Here is a 20315-nt window from a genome sequence, read left to right as displayed (position 1 = left end):
ACTCAATACCGCCCCATCTGGCGGAGTCAGGTTAGAGAAAACGTACAAGTGCTGGACTAAAGAGTCACTATAGAATAGATAAAGCAGGGAAGTCCGCACACTGGAGGCTTCATTCAGTGGTTTTTTATTTGCAATGTTTCGATCCAGCAGGATGTTTGTTGCTTGACAAAGATCCTGGTGGATCGAAACGTTGCAAATAAAAAAAACACTGATTGGGGCCTCCAGTGTATGGACTTTTTTAGTTATACATTCTTTAAACATGCCTGAAGACCAGGGGCGGAGCAACCCTATCAGCCCACGAGGGGCGAAGCTCTTAGGGGGCCCCCCCATCCCCCCATTTTTTTTATTTTATTTTTTTCAATTAAGGCCGGCGGCGAAGAAAAAATTGCCTTTTTTGCATGTTTGAATCTGTTTTAGCCATATTTAGTGGAATATCTCATTTTAAACACACCAATGTTATTGTCTATTGATTGAATTGCTCTCACACTCAGGCCTGGCCTGGCCTGGCCTGGCATGCAAAAAAAAAAAAGTTTTATTTTTTTCTTTGTTTTTTTTTATGCGGGCGTGGGCCCGGGGCGGGCGCACCCTCTGCCCCGGTGTACGCTCCGCTACTGCTGAAGACATATCATCACCAGTCACCATTGGAATCCTTTAGCTCTAGTTTAAATCCTTATTATTCTTTTAACATGAGACAATACTTTGATCACTCCATATCCTGTATGTAATCCTGGCTGCTTCCTAATGACTCAGTTTTCGGCCTGTTCTTTCATTAGGCTACCAGTCTCGCCTGGTCTTCTGTGCCATCGATAACGAGGCTTACCCTGACTATCTGTGTGCCTCCCTGCCAAGGCCACAAAGCAACCGCACATGCAACCCCCATCAGTGCCCACAGACCCGCAGGTAAGCCAGGACAAAACATCACTGATAAAGTGATGATGAGCTGGGTTTCCCCAACACCATCTGGAGACTGAGTTCATCTTCCATTTTATGTGATTCAAGATGAAATAGTCTAGAATTTTGCAGTATATCAAATTGTGAGTTTTCTGTAACTTTTCGCCTTGGACAGATATATTTGCTGGTGTGAAAGGTAGATGTTTGTTGGACTTGGAGCAGTTCTCACTGTTCTTGGTGTGTTATGATGTCTGAAAGGATGGCGTACCTGTACCCGCCACAGTTGTGGAAGTCCTCAGACACGCCCAGAGCCTATATCTTCAGGTAACCCAGGGTCTGTGGAGTCATAGCAGAGTTGCAGTAGCAGTTGTAGTATCAGTTGCAGTAGCAGCGTCTGTGTTTAGTGCAAAGCCTGTTCTTCCTCACCGGGTTGAGAACAAAGGCGCAGGGCAACTGTCCAGCTCAGAGATCTCCTTTCAACCCTTTAACGGCTCCTCATTTGTCTCGGACACGCGGAGACACAGGTGTTAAGACACGCCCCTGTGTCTCCCCGGGGGATGGCCCGAGTTGCATCAAAGACCTCCCCTAACCCTAAACCCCTCGACCTCCCAACCTACGGCCCCTGGTCCTGATCCCTGAGCTGGGCTGCTGTCTGGCTGCTCTAGCAAGCAGTGGAGCCAGTAAAGCTGTCTGTCTGTCCATTAATGTAGTTTGTGTGTTGTCAATGTTGAAGTGTTGCTGGGTCAAAGGTCACAGGGTGGTGGGGGGGGACGGGAGGGATTGTGTACATCCGAAATGCAAAGCGCAGAGGTCTGGCAGTAAATAGCTGGGACTTCAGTTAGTGGCTCTGTGGTATTTCCTGGTCCTTTTCTTTGATGCTGCTGCCGCTCAGAAACCTGAGATGTCCCTGTAAAAAAAAAAAAAAAAAAACTCTCGTAACGGACAAGCCCGTCTTTTATTGTCACACGAACACCACAATACATGCATGCGGCCACAACACACTCATGCTGACGGTGGCCGGTGAAAAGTGTCCTCTGCATTTAACCCATCCAGGCATGTCCTTTCCTCCGGGGGGCAGGCCAGGAGCAGTGGTCGCTTTCTCGTACAGCGCCCGGGGACCAACTTCGGATGTTGTCATCACTGGTCGGATGACGATGACGATCTGATCTTCTGCATGTTTTTAGTGGGGGTGGGGGGGTTATATACGGAGGAACCCCCTGGGGGAGCACGGGGAGAACATGCAAACTCCACACAGAGAGAAAGGCCCTTACGACGAGATACCCCACCTGGGGCCGGTTGCACCAACTGGTCTTACACTGGTCTTAAGCTAAGTTGGTCGTAACTTTACGACCTAACAGCTACACCGGTTGCACCAAGACGGCTTAAGCCTTCTTTTCACTACGACCATGGTCAGGAGGAGGCGTAGAGCCTGCCTGTAACAGAGATATCCGCAGAGACCTTTTTGACCGTCATCGTCGTAACACCGCCAGTTCGCCGTCTTTGAAAGCATGACGTTAGATTACAACGAGCTAGTTGTGTGGCTTAGCCTTCCAAAATGTTGCCGTTAATTTTTTAGAATGTAATACATAGAATTGGGAACGTTACATTCAATTTCATTCAGACTGTCTTTCTGGCTCAATCGCTGCCATTTTTCCCCCGGAGCGAGGAGGGAGAGTGTTTTACAGTAGTGGCTGAGAGAGCGTAGTGGCACAGTGCTCCAAGCAGGTCGCGAGGCACATTTTTTGCAACATCATCCAATCAGGGTGCATTCCCTGGCAATTCACATGGACGCGCATTGCTACGACCAGACATAAGCCGTGTTGGTGCAACAGGCGTAAGTCCATGGTCTTAACTAAGACCGACGTAGGAGTTACGACCAGGCATAGTTAAGACCAGTTGGTGCAACCGGCCCCTGGGCAGTAGGCACTGAAGATATGGGGGGGAACACAACCACAGCGCCCACAGTGTCCCAGGCGAGAATCGAACTCAGGACCTTCTGACTGTGAGGCGACAGCTCTACCACTGAGCCACCATTCTGTAGAGCAAACTGCACCCTCATTAGTCCTCACTAGAAACATTTGATGGTTCACTTACCGCAGGATGCATGTTGTATGTACAGTATGTTATATTTGAGACAGAGATTTAGGAGATAAAATCTGAGCATGCCAGTCTTATTTGTTGTTTTTAGCCCTGCTTACCAGTCTATGTATACTTACTGCTTCTAGTAATTGTTAAAAGGAGGAGGAGAAAAAACGGATTTCTATGTGCCTAATTTAGAATAAAACACATTAGTGCTGCTTTTCAACAGTGATTAATGTACAGTATATTAAATAACAACACATATTCAAATGACAGATCTTATTCTTGAAGAGTAGCTCAAATGTGTGTTCATGTCCTTTTCCAGGGGTTCCCACACTTTTCAGACCAAGTGCAACTATACCAAATTTGCCAGAGACCACTTCCACTGCGGATAGCAGCATTTCTTTTCTAAAATAAAATTTGCTGATATGCAATAGTATCAGAAAGGCTAAATAACAACATAAGGTTACTGGTTCAAAATGAACACACACGCACGCACGCATGCACACACACACACACACACACACACACACACACATACACACATGTGCGCGCACGCACACACGCACGCACGCACGCACACACACACACACACACACACACACACACACACACACACACACACACACACACACACACCTGTCAACATTAGGCCATGAAAAAGAGGACCCCTTTGAAAATGTTTTTCCCTCGCCAAAATGTATCCTAACAACTTAATGGTATTGGTTACACCTGCTTTACTTCCTGCTTTTACCACCTCAAAACAGTTGCTATGAAATGGGTCCATTGAGACACCGTAGATTTGCATTATCTGCCCAAATGAAATTCATCAGTCAGATCTGGCTGGTGTCATGTTAAAGGATTTCTGAGTATTCAAGTCAACAGTGTCGCTTTTTAACAATCATTTTGTCAGACGAGGTGTAATTTTTCAGATTTTTGATTGAAGGTCTTCACATCACATCACTTCACCGTTCTTGACTTTTGTTTCTTGTCTCTCCTCACCCCACCCACCTCCCTCCCTCTCTGTTGGTGGTGGGTTTGCCTAGCTGGAAGACCGGGGAGTGGAACGCATGCTCTGTGACGTGCGGCGGGGGCTCCCAGGTGCGCAGCGTGCAGTGCGTCTCTCACGATGCCACCGGGCCCCGGGTGGTGGAGGACGCCGTCTGTGCCGCCTACTCTGAGGCTCCACCCTCTCTGCAAACCTGCAACATGCAAAAGTGTGTCGAGTACCAAGTGACCCGATGGAGCGAGGTGACACAATTTAGACCACGGCCCCTGTCTGATAAGCGTTTAGCTTTTAGATGTTTTATTACAGAAGGTGTATGACCAAAATAGTCTTACATTCATTGTGTTACTTATGGATGGAATTAGAAAATTAATTATTTTTGCTGGGGACCCCCTGAAACTCACTGGAGGACCCCGGACCCCACTTACAGAACCACTGGTCTAGATTAATTATCTCATTGTTGCGCAACACATTGTTGCTCAATCGCTTTACTCAAATTATGTCATACTGTGTGACTGGTCATTTAGTCAGGCCTCGCTCACAGAGTTGGCGTGCAGCCTCTCCTCTCTCTCCCCAGTGATTCCAACTCTGCTCACCTGTGCTCCTCCACTCAGGTCTCTTTCATCAGTAGCTAACGAATGGAGCTCTCCATGGTGCTGGACCTGTGTTGACTCATTTTGGCCACTAATTAGCCATTTTGCCTATTTAGTCAGCCCTAATTACCTATTTCAAAAATCCGGCTGGGTTAGGGCACCCGCAGGGTGCTCTTTACATTTCCTGAAAGATTCAGCACGATCGCAGTTAAAATGGCATAGCTGTGGCCGAACACAATTCCGCTCACTCACTCACTCACTCACTCACTCACTCACTCACTCACTCACAAACAGAGACTTCACATTCCTATCATAGGATAGTACAACTTTAACCAAGGCTCTCATACACAGGAATCCTTGTATCACGAGGTCTGTCATTGAATCTGCTAACAAAAATGTCTCCAAAAAAAACATTTAATTTTACTCTGTAGCAGTAAGGGTTCGCCATTTTATTCACATTCTGATTAAGGGTCAGTGCCATAATACAGTGATTTATTAATGGCATTGTTGAATACTCGATTCTGATTGGTTAATTATGGCATTCAGCGCCGATCAGCGGTCTCCGCTGCGCGTCATGGATCTGATCAGCCGGTCAGGTGTTATTTTCCAATAATGACCAGCTCACTGTACATTGTCTCTTACATAATGACCAGCTCACTGTACATTGTCTCTTACATAATGACCAGCTCACTGTACATTGTCTCTTACATAATGACCAGCTCACTGTACATTGTCTCTTACATAATGACCAGCTCACTGTACATTGTCCCTTACATAATGACCAGCTCTCTGTACATTGTCTCTTACATAATGACCAGCTCACTGTACATTGTCCCTTACATAATGACCAGCTCACTGTACATTGTCCCTTACATAATGACCAGCTCACTGTACATTGTCCCTTACATAATGACCAGCTCTCTGTACATTGTCTCTTACATAATGACCAGCTCACTGTACATTGTCCCTTACATAATGACCAGCTCTCTGTACATTGTCTCTTACATAATGACCAGCTCACTGTACATTGTCTCCTACATAATGACAGCTCTCTGTACATTGTCTCTTACATAATGACCAGCTCACTGTACATTGTCTCTTACATAATGACCAGCTCACTGTACATTGTCTCCTACATAATGACAGCTCACTGTACATTGTCTCTTACATAATGACCAGCTCACTGTACATTGTCTCTTACATAATGACCAGCTCACTGTACATCGTCCCTTACATAATGACCAGCTCACTGTACATTGTCCCTTACATAATGACAGCTCACTGTACATTATCCCTTACATAATGACCAGCTCACTGTACATTGTCCCTTACATAATGACCAGCTCACTGTACATTGTCCCTTACATAATGACCAGCTCACTGTACATTGTCTCTTGCATAATGACCAGCTCACTGTACATTGTCCCTTACATAATGACCAGCTCACTGTACATTGTCCCTTACATAATGACCAGCTCACTGTACATTGTCCCTTACATAATGACCAGCTCACTGTACACTGTCTCTTACATAATGACCAGCTCACTGTGCATTGTCTCTTACATAATGACCAGCTCACTGTACATTGTCCCTTACATAACAGCTGTAGTCTGCATTACAAATTTAGTTTAGTTTATTTGTTTGACAATTCAAATTAAAAGGACACTTCCATGGTTGCAACACCAGAATACATGCACAATTAAAAGAACATCAAGGATAACACAAAAACGTTACAGAACTTATTTCCATTGTGGTCCTTGTTGTAGTAAGGTAGGTGTGCAAGTCCAAAAACAGGACTTGTTCTAATATAGTATGTTGCATGGTGTCCACAGTGCTCAGTGACCTGTGGCTCGGGGGAACAGACCAGAGCCGTGACCTGTATAGGTTCAGGAGGCATGAAGCTGGAGGAAACGTTCTGCAGCGCGCTCACCCGCCCAACCTCCATCCGACCCTGTGAGATGACCGTCTGCCAGCAGGAGCACACCAGCCAGCAGCAGCTCATCAGCTGGCATGTTGGAGAGTGGGAGCTGGTGAGTGATACAGGAAGACTTATCAACTGTCTTATCTGGCACAGCAGACAGGCCTTAAAATTTGCTCGACTATTGAGAGTTGATCAGCTCTCTCCATCCCTATCCAGTGCTCTAAGAGCTGTGGCGTGGGCCTGCGTGAACGCCAGGTGATCTGCTCTGATGCACAGAGGAACCTGTACCCTGCGGGCCAGTGCAGCCTCGTCCCCAAACCTTCCACGGTCGAAGGCTGCAATGCCCAGCCCTGTTACAGCCCACAGGGTGAGCCGATAAACATTGTGTTTGGGTTTCTAGATTGGCCCATTTGGTCCTTTGGCACATATTGTCCTGCTTTATTGTTGTCTTATTGAATGAATGCACTTTTTTTCTGCATTATATGCTATACTCTAATCCAACTCATTGTTTTGTGTGTGTTTCCTGCTTTGTGTCCAGTGGTTCCAAGCGTTCAGGACCCAAGAGGATATGACAACACACAGACTGGATTCCAGCCCTACGTGCCAGACCATGCAACAACAGGTTTGGTTACAGCTCAGTATGCCACTTTCTGCTCCTAGAATCTGTCATTCCAACCAAACAGAAACGCCATGGAAATGCAGGTATCCTCTTCCGAGCGAACTGCAGTTCGTATGGAAGAGGATACCCTAACATAATCCAAACCAACTACTACAGGAAACGCTCCAAAACAAGCTTTTATGGGTATAAGGAGACAGATGTTGACATCTGCCAACACTTATTCATGCTTGGAAAGCCTAGCACAGCAAATTAGCATTTATATTTCTTCCCGTGTTACATGAATTGGAATTTTGATTTGATTCCCTCTACTGCCAAGATCTCCTGGTGGGATAACAGGTTACCAAAACTGTCTAATAAACAAGCTACATGTGAGTCCATGTGACTTTTATTTACAAGCTCTGGTTTGCTTGTATTGTACAGTACAGTGTGAACCTAAACAATCCAAATGCAAAAATGGAACAGGGGACGGCTGTGGCTCAGGAAGTAGAGCATATCGTCCAGCAATCAGAAGGTCCGTGGTTCAATCCCCGGCTCCTCCAGTCCGCATTGGCCTCAGTGCAACCAAGCGGAAGTGCCCCCTCAGCCGTAATACACTTTAGCCCCCCTGCACCCCTCCCCTCTGCTGATATAACTCCTGTCACATTGTCCCAGGCAGACCCACCCCCCCCACTCTCCTCACCCCATCCTCCCCCAGCCCCTGTCCCAGCACTAATTCTCCAGGCCTGATTGACATGTTTTCAGGGGACTGTGGGCATTGTCGGCCTGATTAAAATATTTGTGAAGCACTGAAGTGTGTGAGCGCTGGCCTGGGCTGTGCCATGTTTTGGCGCTCTCCCGCACCGCGCTGCCCCCTGCCCAGGAATGTAATGTTTTATTGAGGTCTCGCGCGTCTTTCTGCTCCTATATCTGCTTGCGAGTTTGTTTAATACTGATAAATGTTGCTGTGTCCTCACTCTCATTTCTTTCCCAGTGCTCTCTGCTTCATCTTGACCTAATCAGATAGTTTGGTAGTAGAGTTTGTCAAATATGAGGTGCATTTAATTTGTGTACTTACTTGAGTGCTGGCACTTTACTTGAGTATTTCCATATTTTGTGAGACTTTATACTTTTACTCCACTACATTTCAGAGGGAAATATTGTACTTTTTATTTCACTACATTTATCTAATTTATTTACTAGTTACTTTACAGAACAAGGTTTTACATGCAAAACATATGATAAGCTCATAAAATATTGTGCATTGTTGAGAGTTTAAATTCCACAACAGCACAGGGAGCAGTTAGACCTGCAACATAAAATACATCTTCCAGTTAAGTGCATAAACTATTTAACACTCTGAAAGGGACCATTCTACACTTAAGTAAACTTTTGATGTACTGTATTTTTCCATTATGGTATTGATACTTTTACTTTTACTGACATTTTTCCACCACTGTATGAAACACCCTGAACTATGGGGTCTGGTGTGCCCTGTACACTGTGTGACTTCTACCTGCTTGGCTTGTCCTCAGTCCGCAGGCCGGACACGGTAGACCAGAGCCAGAGCAACACCGTCCTGGACCCTCACAGCAACGCCCCTGCCCTCCACTGCAGCCAGTCCCATTATGGCTGCTGCCCTGATGGACGCTCCACCGCCCAGGGCCCCCGGGGTCAAGGCTGCCCCCGGGCCCCCGCTCCCGCTCCTGCCCTCCACTGCAGCCAGTCCCATTATGGCTGCTGCCCTGATGGACGCTCCACCGCCGAGGGCCCCAGGGGCCAAGGCTGCCCCCGGGCCCCCGCTTCCGCTCCTGCCCTCCACTGCAGCCAGTCCCATTATGGCTGCTGCCCTGATGGACGCTCCACCGCCGAGGGCCCCAGGGGCCAAGGCTGCCCCCGGGCCCCCGCTCCGGCTCCCACCCCCGCCCAGCCCTCCTGCATACAGACCAGGTACCCAGCTACAACCCCTCATTATACTGAGGCTAAAAATATGGGGTCTGTTTTAGAGTTGACGTCTTTGTATAGGCGTCCGTTTTACGACTAAGTGGCCACAGGGCGAACACAATAATGAGCAGGTTGAGTTTGTATTTTATTTTTGGTACAAACTGTTTTATATTGTTTGTATGTGCTGCCGTCTCTCCTGTGTGACAGCTATGGCTGCTGCCAAGATGGTGTGACGGCTGCACAGGGCCCCAACAAGGAGGGCTGTCGGGAGTATGTGGCCCCCACACCCACTGTAAGCAAACACATGGGATCCTTATGGAGTTATATATTGGTTTGACATCACAAGGTAGAGGGACAAATGCTTCATCATTTGACTCTGGCTATGAGAGACAGTGGTGAAAATGTATTATTACAGACCAAACATCTTATTATTGTATGCTACATCTTCAATAAAAGACTAATTTGATCGCAAAAAAAGATGTGCCACTCTATAGGCACTGGCCCCTCCGCTTCGGATAATAGATTAAGAGAAGTATGTCAGGTCAATAATGTGATGCTATTGAATTTTTTCCACATTTTGCCATTAGGGACAGATGCATAGACATAGGACGAGACAACGAGCGAACTTTCATATTAAATTTTCATTCTCAATTCGTTGTGGTCACCAAAATGTTTTTTCGAACTTGGTGAATGTGGTGTCTTTCTAAGCCACTGATTCCTACTTGTCTTTCCGTTTCTCCCAAAGTCACCTCAGATTGTTCCTCTTGCTTCTCTTCCCACTGAGAATGCGGTTCAGTGCCGCACCACCACCTATGGGTGCTGTTACGACCGCACCACACCCGCAGGAGGACCCAGCGGAGAGGGCTGCCCCGACCCCCCCAACCACAGTAAGAGACCAAGAGGCAGCAATTACGTAAAGCAGCGGTGCAACAGCACGGAAACATTTTATATATAGAGAGATAAAGATATAATAACATGATAGACAGGACAGTTGGACTTTTGTTAGCTTCTGGTTTACAATTCTCTCACTTTTTAAAGGTTTGTGGAGGCTGAACGTTCTGTTATAGCAGTTTTATTTTACTTTATGGTCATATAGTTTCACAAAGTGACATGTGAGAGCTGCTAAGTACAACCACAGCCTTCTACTATTGGCTGCTGAGAATATCCAGTTGGGGGTCTTGCTCACAGGCACGTCGACAATATTCCTTCAAGTAGAGGAAAACAATATTCAGTAATACTTTATTTTGATAGTCCACTGTTGAATCGCTGCAACATTTGGTTTGTCTCAACAGACAAGTAGCATGTCTTCAACCAACCACTAGTAGACTGTAAGCATCTCAATTGCTCATAAACAGACTTCATCTATCTGTTGATTATCAGAAACACATTCCAACATATGAAATTGAGAAATTGATTTCTTTGAGTGAGTATTGTGTATTTTCCAGCTGATCTGGGAAATCAAACTATAGAACCAATTTTATTTTCATTTGGGCTTGAAGAGGAAGTGGGCTTTTGACTGCAAGGTTATTGGTTCAGGTCTCTGGACCAGCTGGTCAAAGTGTGGATAGGAAAATGAATGAGTAGTTTATTTTCTTGTTCCTCGATAACTGTGAGGCAAACCTCTATTGGGTGAATAAAAGATAGAAAGAGTTGAGACTAGGTTTATGATGATATTGCTGATATGAAATGTGGAGATTGCATATTGTAAGGTTGTCTGTTCTGTTCCTTTGCTGCAGTTGATCGCTCGTTCTGCTCCCTGCCTCGTGCGGCTGGCTCCTGCGCGGGCTGGACGGCGCGCTACCACTACAACGTCATCACCGCCAAGTGCGTGCACTTCTGGTTCGGAGGTTGCCACGGTAACAGCAACAACTTCATGACCCGAGAAGAGTGCCAGAGGGCCTGCCCGGCCGCAGCCTCCGCTCCCATCCAGCAGGCCCCAGGGCCCGTTTCTCCCACTGGGGGGGCGACCAGAGGCTCTGGAGGGCCCGGAAGAGCCACATCTGGAGGGTCCAGAACAGGTGGATCCACCTCCGGAGGGTCAACGGCTGGCCGGGAACGTGACATGGGGAGGGTTTTCACCGTCCAGGGTGGGTCTACGCCCACCGGTAGACAGGCCAGCAGCGCTGCCACCCATGCTCACCGGGCACGGCTCGGCATGCGCTCCCGCCGGCCTCTCCCTGCCACCGCCGCGCAGCACACTGGCCCAGCAGCGAGGTAAGACCCAGAGGAGCCGGGGAGCCCAAAGCCCCCCCAACCTGCCCCAGTCCTGCCACCACCACCGGCCTCACAATCTGGTTTACTGCCTTCCTGCCCCTCTGAAGGAGCCTGCCCCCCATCCACTCTGCCCCCATCCTGAGAAGGGCGGCAGTATACTGAAGGATATTCAAACTCACACCATCTGAAGACAAATCGTATGCATTCACGCACACGCCCAGAATATATGTTGTGCAATATGCACTATGCATACATGCTAGATTTTAGACTCACATCATTGTTGTGATGCTTATTATAATCTAAACCCTTGCTTAAACTTTTTTTTTTACAATATATTTATTCATTTTCAGTTTGCAAATCAGATTGTACAATACAGTAGCAATTTACAACCCCTTATACTTGATTTGATAAAACAAAAACAACACCACACTATTGCTACGCCACTCTTGCCCTCCTAAGCAGCTACATTTTGTTTCCTGCTTAAAACTCGACAAACGTCAGGAGAAGTTGATGACCTCACAGCGACCCTAAACGGACAGTTCTAACTTCTGGGACTTTTTTCACTCTCTCCTCTATACATCTGCCTCCAGCTGTGTTAGTCTTGTGCTTGTTTGTGCCTGCTACCTCACCGTGTCAACCACCATGTTTGTGCCTTCCGTTGTCACCTTTGATGTCATCAGACTGAACTAATAAAGGATCTGCTGTGATGCTCCATCCGTCCTCGTCTGTCTGTCGTCACTAAACCCTGTCTGTCTTCCATCTCACTTTTTATACTTTGATTGTTCGGTTGGTGTAGATGTGGTTTGCTTTCATACTTAAAGCTGGTAGATCTTGGGTCAACTTTTTGGGGAACATTTCTGGGATAAATTGCCTAAATATTGGCCTCATCACTGATGCACTGATTACTTGGGTACATTTGGGCCATATGTGGAAACATTTATTTGAGTTCTGAATTTAAAGTCAGAACTCGATATTCTCAGAAATCAAAATTTTATATCGGAACTAATTTTTTCCCACATGTGGCCCCAATCCTCTTCCATACATGGGAACTTCTTACAGCCAGTGTTAAATACGTTTTATTTTACTCTGGGTCTTTTGGTCTCGAACATTGGTAGACTTTTAATGTCAGAACTTGTCACTTTCTGGTTGTGGGTTGTATTGTTTGTCACTTCTTTATTCGTGTTGCATGGGCCATGTGGGTGCCGAAGCTGGGTGTGTGTCTCTTCTCTCTCAGACTGCTGCAGCCAGGCTCTGGCCAATCTTTATGCTTGCTTTGGTGATGGGTAATAGTTCCAACAGTAGAGCATAAAGTGACTTTCTCTTTCTTTCTTTCTTTCTTTCTTTCTGTCCTTTTTTCTTTCTTTCTTTCTTTCTTTCTTTCTTTCTTTCTTTCTTTCTTTCTTTCTTTCTTTCTTTCTTTCTTTCTTTCTTTCTGTCCTTTCTTTCTTTCTTTCTTTCTTTCTTCCTTTCTTTCTTTCTTTCTTTCTTTCTGTCATTTTTTCTTTCTTTCTTCTTTCTTTCTTTCTTTCTTTCTTTCTTTCTTTCTTTCTTTCTTTCATCCTTTCTTCCACTCCCTCCTCTCGCTCTCTCTTCCTTCCTTCCTTTTTCTCCCTCCCTCCCTCCCCCCCTCCCTCCACCCTCCTCTCCTTCAGTTTGACCCTGGGTCTGGGAGGAGTGACCATTGATAAGACAGACCCGTCCACAGTGGAGGCTCTGGTGGGACAAACAGTGGTGCTTCCCTGCAGAGTCAGCCCGCCTCCCTCCTCCACCGTCACAGTGGAGTGGCACAGAGACGGCGTGCCTCTCTCCACTCACAGGTCAGTGGAGCACAAACACATCCGTGCATGGTCCAGTTCAACTTCAATGGCTTTATATGGGCTTACTGTGTCAGAGATTGAGAAAACTACTTCTGATTTTACTCTGAACTCTATGAATGATTATTGCTGCTTAGTTTGAATGCAGGAGCAATCTAACCCTCAATTCTTCTCAACCCTTTTATCCGTGTTCTTTCCAGGCATCACCATCAGCCCGGGGGTGCTCTGCTGGTTGGTCCTCTCACCAAGTCAGACTCTGGTTGGTTCCTGTGTGTGGCTACTCGTGAACATGAGAGAGACCACCGCTACATTTACCTATCTATCTCAGGTAATGCAGTGCATCTGTTTTAAATGTATTTATTGACTAATTAACAAACTATATTATACTATATTATATTATATTATATTATATTATATTATATTAACTAACTATATTCACTCTACACTTTAAGAAGAAGAAGTTAATGGCCCACTCAGCCTTTAAAATGCCTAATCTGTAACTGCAGTATGGACCCCCTGTTGAAAGATTCTTGTGACTTTACTGGATTTGTTTACGTGATTTATGCAATTAAAGATGAGTGTGCTTTTTGGATATAGATATCTAAATTAATTGTATTGTTATTGATGCAGATAAAGATGAGTTAGACATGCTTCTTTATTGTTAACTTCTAAAAGCAGCGCTCACCCTGTGTCTACCTAATAATTGTGTGTGTGTGTGTGTGTGTGTGTGTGTGTGTGTGTGTGTGTGGAGACAGAGGGACAATATCCGCTCACCCCAACCGCACCACTGCCTGGAGATGGTCCATCCCCCAGGTACGAACAGCTTCCTTCCCATGCTCTTGTCTTGTCTCATGAAGCGGAGGACATGGGTTAAAGCCTGATAAATGAGACGTGCATAAACCCTCCACACAGAGACACATAACGTGTGTCCCTGTATCATGTCTCAGGTTCAGCATTGAGCGCTCAGGCTCGTCTCTTCTGGAGATGCGGGCGGGACAAACTGCCAGGCTCCCCTGTCAGATTGTGCCTGGCTCTGCGCTTCCATCTGTCCACATCCAGTGGACAAGAAATGGACAGGTGCTCACCGACTCCAGGTCCATTTACATTCTCATTCCTGACCACAACCTTCCCCTGACCAAAGTATATTGTTTCCAAAATGAATTTCTCTACAGCTTGTGTGAATAGGGGTCCTGACTGTTTGCTGTGTTGCAGATTGACTCAGCACTCAGATGGCACCCTGTCCATTGACCAGCTGAAGTCTGAAGACTCTGGCGTCTACACCTGCACCGCCTCCACTCACCACCAGCTGGAGCAGAGGCAGCTGCAGCTCAGAGTGCAAGGTGAGCTTTGTCAGTATCTTCATCATCGTCAGCAACAGCATCTTATGTGCCAGATACTTGGGTAGGAGGAGGTAAGTTCTATCAATGTTGTTGCAATATCTACTGGTCACCAGTAGAGGCCGATAATGGTATTAAATTACCTAATGCTCATTTTAATGCAGGTTTAATTTGATTCTACTTTGCATCACTGATTTGTATGTTTTATCATCTCCTTCTGCATAGCTGAATATCAGACATGGGCTATAGTACGGGTTCAATTCCCCCTGAGAACATCCACAAAAATACAATTTGGGTAAAAGCATCGAGGAGCACCTTGGCGTAGTGGTAGCGCTGTCACCTCACAGCAAGAAGGTCCTGGGTTGGATTCCTGCCTGGGAAGCTGTGCGCTGAGGGTGTGTCCTCATTCCCATGTCCTCAGTGCCTATGGCCCATTTGGGGTCATCATAAAGGGCCTTTCTGTGTGGAGTTTGCATGTTCTTCCCGTGCTCCCCTGGAGGGGCAAGCATTGACCAGAATGCGTGTTTCATATGATCTTCACCTGCTCTTGTTGTCCAGCGGACCTGAAGATCACCACAGCTCCCAACAACATCCAGGTTTCTGAAGGCAGCACGGCCCTGTTGCCCTGTGTGGTGTCTGGAGACAACGTCAATGTGGGCTGGTCCAGGTAGTACATTCCTTTTCACAAGCTGCAGTAGACTGATGCTAAAATGATGCACAACCCTAAAAAGAATTGTCCCACTTAATGACATGACCCTGATGAAGACCATAGTTGTCCCAATGCAATGGTCTTGATCTTACCATGTCCTATTATTAGCAGAGTGCCTTGGACTTTACAATATAACCATTTACAAGGCTTATTTTCTTTGAATGAGGTTGATCTTACCTGATTTATCCAAACAGCAACTGCAGATATGATACAAATAACCAAACAGTGCTTCACTTTCTTGATGATGATGATGATGATGATTATTTCAGAAATTCATGGACATCAATAAAAGAAGCATGGGTGGATTTTGACTGTTATACTGGGGGGGGAGGGGGGGGGGGGGGGGGGGTTGACCAGACAGGGCTGCAAGGGGGGAGGGGGGGGGGCTTTGCCGGCAACCTTTGGTCACCGGCGTTTTTTTTTTATGTCGTTTGAAACCAGATTTAGAGGAATTATTATTGTACAATAGTTACAAAAACTAGTCTCTGAATCATAAAAAGGAGGAAAAAAGATAAAATGTATACTAGGCTGCTACTACTGATAATAATAATGATAGAGTAATCAGAGAGTAATTATTGTTCAATAAGTATAAGAATGGAAATATAAGAAATATTAGAATATGAGTAGAATTACAGAACATTAATACTCATTATTATGTTTAGTAATGTAATGATGTACACTACATTTATGTTAATGTAATGTACATTTATATTATATAGTGCTTCACTGTTCACTGTTGCTTTTGACTGTGCTCAAAGACACTTTACAAACACGGGATAAAACAACTTTAATAAAGTGAGAAAATATTGAAATAGATGAGAGAGAGAGAAAAAGATTATAGGTCCAAATCAACAGTGAAAAGGTGGGTTATGAATGCTTTTTTTTAAAGATGACATATGAAATACAATGAGTTTTGGCCTGTCAGATGTGACTGGGGAGGGCATTCCAGAGGGAGGGGGCGGCTTCAGCAAGGCCTCCCATGTCACAGCTTTAGCAAAGAGATACCTGTGATGCTTGTCAAAGCGGATATACATTTATGATCATATTCAGCCAGACAGTGACGTGACATGGAGATTTACAATGGTGAGCATTTTTGTTACCATTAAATCCGCCCATGAAAGAAGCTCTATCCAGAAAGACGTATTTTAACGATCTTCCACCCAACAACAACAACAACAGCAGTAGTATACAAAGCTAAGGAACCGTAACTGGCTAACATCTTCCCATCCTTTCTTGCAGGAACGGTGTACCGGTGCGTGCAGACGGGCAGAGCATCCTGATGTCGTCTGATGGCAGTCTGATCCTGAACAATGTGCAGCCGTCAGATGAAGGCACCTACACTTGTAACGCATACACAGGCATCTACTCTGTCAGCGCCACGGCTGAGGTCAGGGTCACTAAAGACACACAGAAAGGTGAGGTGTCTGCCTGCATTTACACTGCTAGCTCTAATGTGATGTTTTTATTATCTATCAGTGGTTCTCAATGTGGGGTCCGGGGACCACCAGGGGTCCTTGAGGAAGTTCCAGGGAGTCCCCAGCAAACTAATGTTAAATTTCACTCTTAGGCCTATTTCATTTACAAGAAACTAGTGGACCCATGGGAGTTAGACCCCCTGGTCTGGAACACAGTGGTCTCCAAAGCCTTCGGGACACACTCAAATTCATCATAAATCACTGATATCTTATGTATGGAATTGGTGATGCCACCAGTGATGTCACTCGAGCACTCAATGATGTCATCAGTGATGATGGCACCAGATGATGTCATCATTGTTAGAGTAGCATCACATCATTAGGTAATTAATCAGCCCCAATTACCCAATAAAAGATCTGGCTTCGTTAGGTCACCCGCAGGGGTTCTCTTTTACACTTCCTGAAAGATTCTGCCCGATTGCACGTAAAATGGCACGCACGCATGCACGCACGCACGCACAAACACACACACACACACACACACACACACACACACACACACACACACACACACACACACACACACACACACACACACACACACACACACACACACACACACACTTTGCATTCTAGGATTAACACAATTAGAGAATGTAGAAGAATGACTATTTTCATGGTAGTTTCACTGTTATCGCTCTACTTTCAATACACATAGTCATGGTATTCTGGTCAAAATCATATCTGACAATGAAAATATTCTCAGATTTGGGTCCAAGAGACAGAGTATCATCAAAAGTTGTGCAACTCATTTACCACTCATTCAACCTTGATACAGTCATCTCCAGATGATTGATTTCTTATGAAAATAAATAAATAAATAAACAAACAAAATGCAATCAAACTCCAACTCTGTCTTGTGAAATTCCTTGGCTCTGTGTGATGTAGGAGATGATGTGCCTCCAGAATGCGTGGACCAGCCTGAGCTCGCCAACTGCGAGCTGATCGTTTACGCCCGACTTTGCTCCAACTCGTACTACTCCAGCTTCTGTTGTGCCAGCTGTACCAGGCACTCTCAGAGGAAGGACAGGCTGGGCAAGCTGGGCTAGAGCCACTGAGGGGATTTAAGATTCAAGAGGAAGAGGAAGAGAGCTATTATTTAGAACCTGAAAATGTAATCTGCCTGAACTCCAAAAAGTACTCAAAACACCCAGCTCTGACCAGGGTGTGTAATAACAAAACCCAAGAATGCATTAAAAAGGGACATATTGTTTAGGTGCAGCAGTGTTAAGACTCGGACTCAAGTCCTGGACTATGGAGTCATTTTCAGGACTCGTGACTCGACTTGGACTTGAGCACTGATAACTCGGACTTTGACTTGGAATCGAACATTCACACATTCGGACTCAGAAGTTGGAGACGAGGACTTGGACTTGTTAATTAAAGACTGTTCGTTGTTTTTATTACTTTTTTGTAATATGCCCTAATAATTTGGGATAAGATAGTGATAGCTATATTAATACAGAGACATTATTCAATTTCGTGCAAGGGCCATCCACATAGGCTACTTGTGGATTCACGCTCATGTTCAGTAACTCTGGACTCGGACTCAGGACTCTTCTTTGGTCACTCTGACTTGGACTCGAACATTGGGACCTCGAGACTCGACTCAGACTCACGATATAGTGACTTGACTACAACACTGAGGTGCAGTTGCAGCTAAGAAATAAGACTCATTCTACAGTTTATGCTTTGTTCAGGGAGACTGTACACTGCTGCATATACACTGAATTTGGGAGCATAATCTGGGTGCCTCAAAACTTAGATACCATAAAGTTATTATGTCGGTTGAAGAATGAGACAAAGCAAAGGTAAAACTTTGCCAATGGATTCTCTGTTTTCAAGAGAATCATGTTTATTTGTCTTTGTGGTCACGAAATAATTGAATGTGTAAATGCAATGTATCTATCCCCTGTGAAATGACTCCATCTGCTGTACTGTTTGAACCACTACTCTTTTTGCATGTATAAAATGACAATTCACTGATACAAGATTGTACTTACTTGTAGATGATTCTGTGGGATAGGCGATGAGCTCCTACCTCAGAACTTTACTTTTTATTTTCACTTTGTATTTTTTGTAATTATTTGATAATAAGAACAATATTTTGATAAATCCTGTCGTGGCTTGAATTATTTGAACCCTATACACAACATGTCATTCCGATTTTCACCACAACGGGTCGTACAACACCAGCGACCATGTTGTTACACTTTCCTCTTTGTGTCTGGTTGCTTAAATGCAGGTTTTAACCTGCTATTGAAAATGAATCTCTCACATCTCCTACATTACTTTACATCCCTACGTTCATTCCATTCTTACATGTCAACAACAGTGAAGATTCAAATCTACCAATCATTTTCCATGTAGCCATAATGTAACATCTTTATATTCAGGGGTGTCATGCAAGCCAAAAATCTGAGGGGGCGACTCTAAATATATATATATATATATATATATATATATATATATATATATATATATATATATATATATATATATATATATATAGGAGGAATATCACATTTAAATTAGCATTAGGATTAGACTGTTGTGGTGTCACTATTCAGTTTTAACCATCAATAATTGTTCCTTTTCTCATTAGAGTAAATACTGTATATTTATTTAGAGATTTTTGTCAATTAGTGGTGTTATGGTTATTAGCTTAGTCTTTTCTTGAAAAATAGCTAAATCTTGCTTCACCAAAATGTTATTCACATGAAAAGACTATATCCACAATCAGGGGTATGATGCAAGCCTTTTGGCTTAAACATAAGCCAAAAGGGGTTATGAGGGGCTTCGGTCGCCGGCGAATTTGTGTTACTTGTGTCGAACAATGAACAACTTTTCCATTGCATGAGAAGCTGACAGGATGGTAATGATTGTTCCAGGTATTAGTCGGTTTCCCAGGTGTTGCTAGGTAAACAGAGGGTCGGGTGGTTCTTCGCCTCCACGTCGTGCATTTCTTCTTTAAGATAGCGGCCTCCATCATCACAGCTCCCTTTGCAGGTCTGTTTAACCTGTCCCTCCACACAGCAGAAATTCCACTCGCATGGAAAGTAGCTTTAGTGCGTCCCCTTTTCAAGGGAGGAGATCAGACTGATCCTAATTGTTATAGGCCCATCTCTATACTGCCTTGTGTGTCAAAGGTGTTGGAAAAACTTGTAAACAAGCAACTGAATAACTACTTGGATACTTATAATATTCTGTCTGATGTTCAATCTGGTTTCCGATCTGTTTATGGCTGTTTCACTGGCAGTGTTGTGGAGTAGTGAACTACATGTAGTTGATCTATATTTTGCAAACTACGTTTTGGTCATTTTTGTGTAGTTTAACTACCGGTACTCAAACTACAAACTAAAATTTTGGGCAATAAAATGAAAGGAACAGGCACGGCTCCAGGATTTTTTCTAAGGGGGGGCTCGGGGGAGGCTAGACCAATATGTGCTAAGAAAAGGGGTGCTAAGAAAATAGTCGATTTTCATGACTTCAAAGTTACTTTATAATGAAGTCCCCCCGCCCCCAAATAAAACCAGATATGGCACGCAGCACATTAACACATTCAAAATAAATGTAGTTTTTAAATTAATTTGGCCAAAGAATATAAAAAATATAGCTATAATACTACAAGTGACCACAAGGCAATGGCAAAAAATTTCACATGCAAAGGTTTAGGCATTAGGAGTGATTGGTTATTTCCATTGTAGACTTTTTCTTACCCTGATATTAACCTAACC

General features: G+C 44.7%; 1 protein-coding gene across 1 annotated transcript in view; it reads left to right on the top strand.

Annotated features, from left to right (window-relative positions):
• The window catches only part of paplna (papilin a, proteoglycan-like sulfated glycoprotein), a 37033-nt gene extending 18513 nt beyond the window's left edge, over positions 1 to 18520 (top strand). The window contains exons 11-28 of the mRNA XM_083633622.1: positions 774 to 900; positions 1150 to 1215; positions 4017 to 4221; positions 6402 to 6599; positions 6707 to 6857; positions 7029 to 7112; positions 8621 to 9035; positions 9237 to 9321; positions 9784 to 9916; positions 10766 to 11243; positions 12896 to 13060; positions 13258 to 13385; positions 13813 to 13870; positions 14005 to 14151; positions 14270 to 14397; positions 14953 to 15061; positions 16343 to 16518; positions 17467 to 18520. Of these exons, the coding sequence (XP_083489748.1) occupies positions 774 to 900; positions 1150 to 1215; positions 4017 to 4221; positions 6402 to 6599; positions 6707 to 6857; positions 7029 to 7112; positions 8621 to 9035; positions 9237 to 9321; positions 9784 to 9916; positions 10766 to 11243; positions 12896 to 13060; positions 13258 to 13385; positions 13813 to 13870; positions 14005 to 14151; positions 14270 to 14397; positions 14953 to 15061; positions 16343 to 16518; positions 17467 to 17627 (3014 nt within the window). The 3' untranslated portion in view covers positions 17628 to 18520. The remainder of the gene's footprint in view (positions 1 to 773; positions 901 to 1149; positions 1216 to 4016; positions 4222 to 6401; positions 6600 to 6706; positions 6858 to 7028; positions 7113 to 8620; positions 9036 to 9236; positions 9322 to 9783; positions 9917 to 10765; positions 11244 to 12895; positions 13061 to 13257; positions 13386 to 13812; positions 13871 to 14004; positions 14152 to 14269; positions 14398 to 14952; positions 15062 to 16342; positions 16519 to 17466) is intronic.
• The last annotated feature ends 1795 nt before the right edge of the window (positions 18521 to 20315 follow it).

This window comes from Poromitra crassiceps, assembly GCF_964638095.1.
Source record: "Poromitra crassiceps genome assembly, chromosome: 3".
Classification (NCBI taxonomy): Eukaryota; Metazoa; Chordata; class Actinopteri; order Beryciformes; family Melamphaidae; genus Poromitra; species Poromitra crassiceps.
This window is presented reverse-complemented; position numbering and strand designations above follow the sequence as displayed.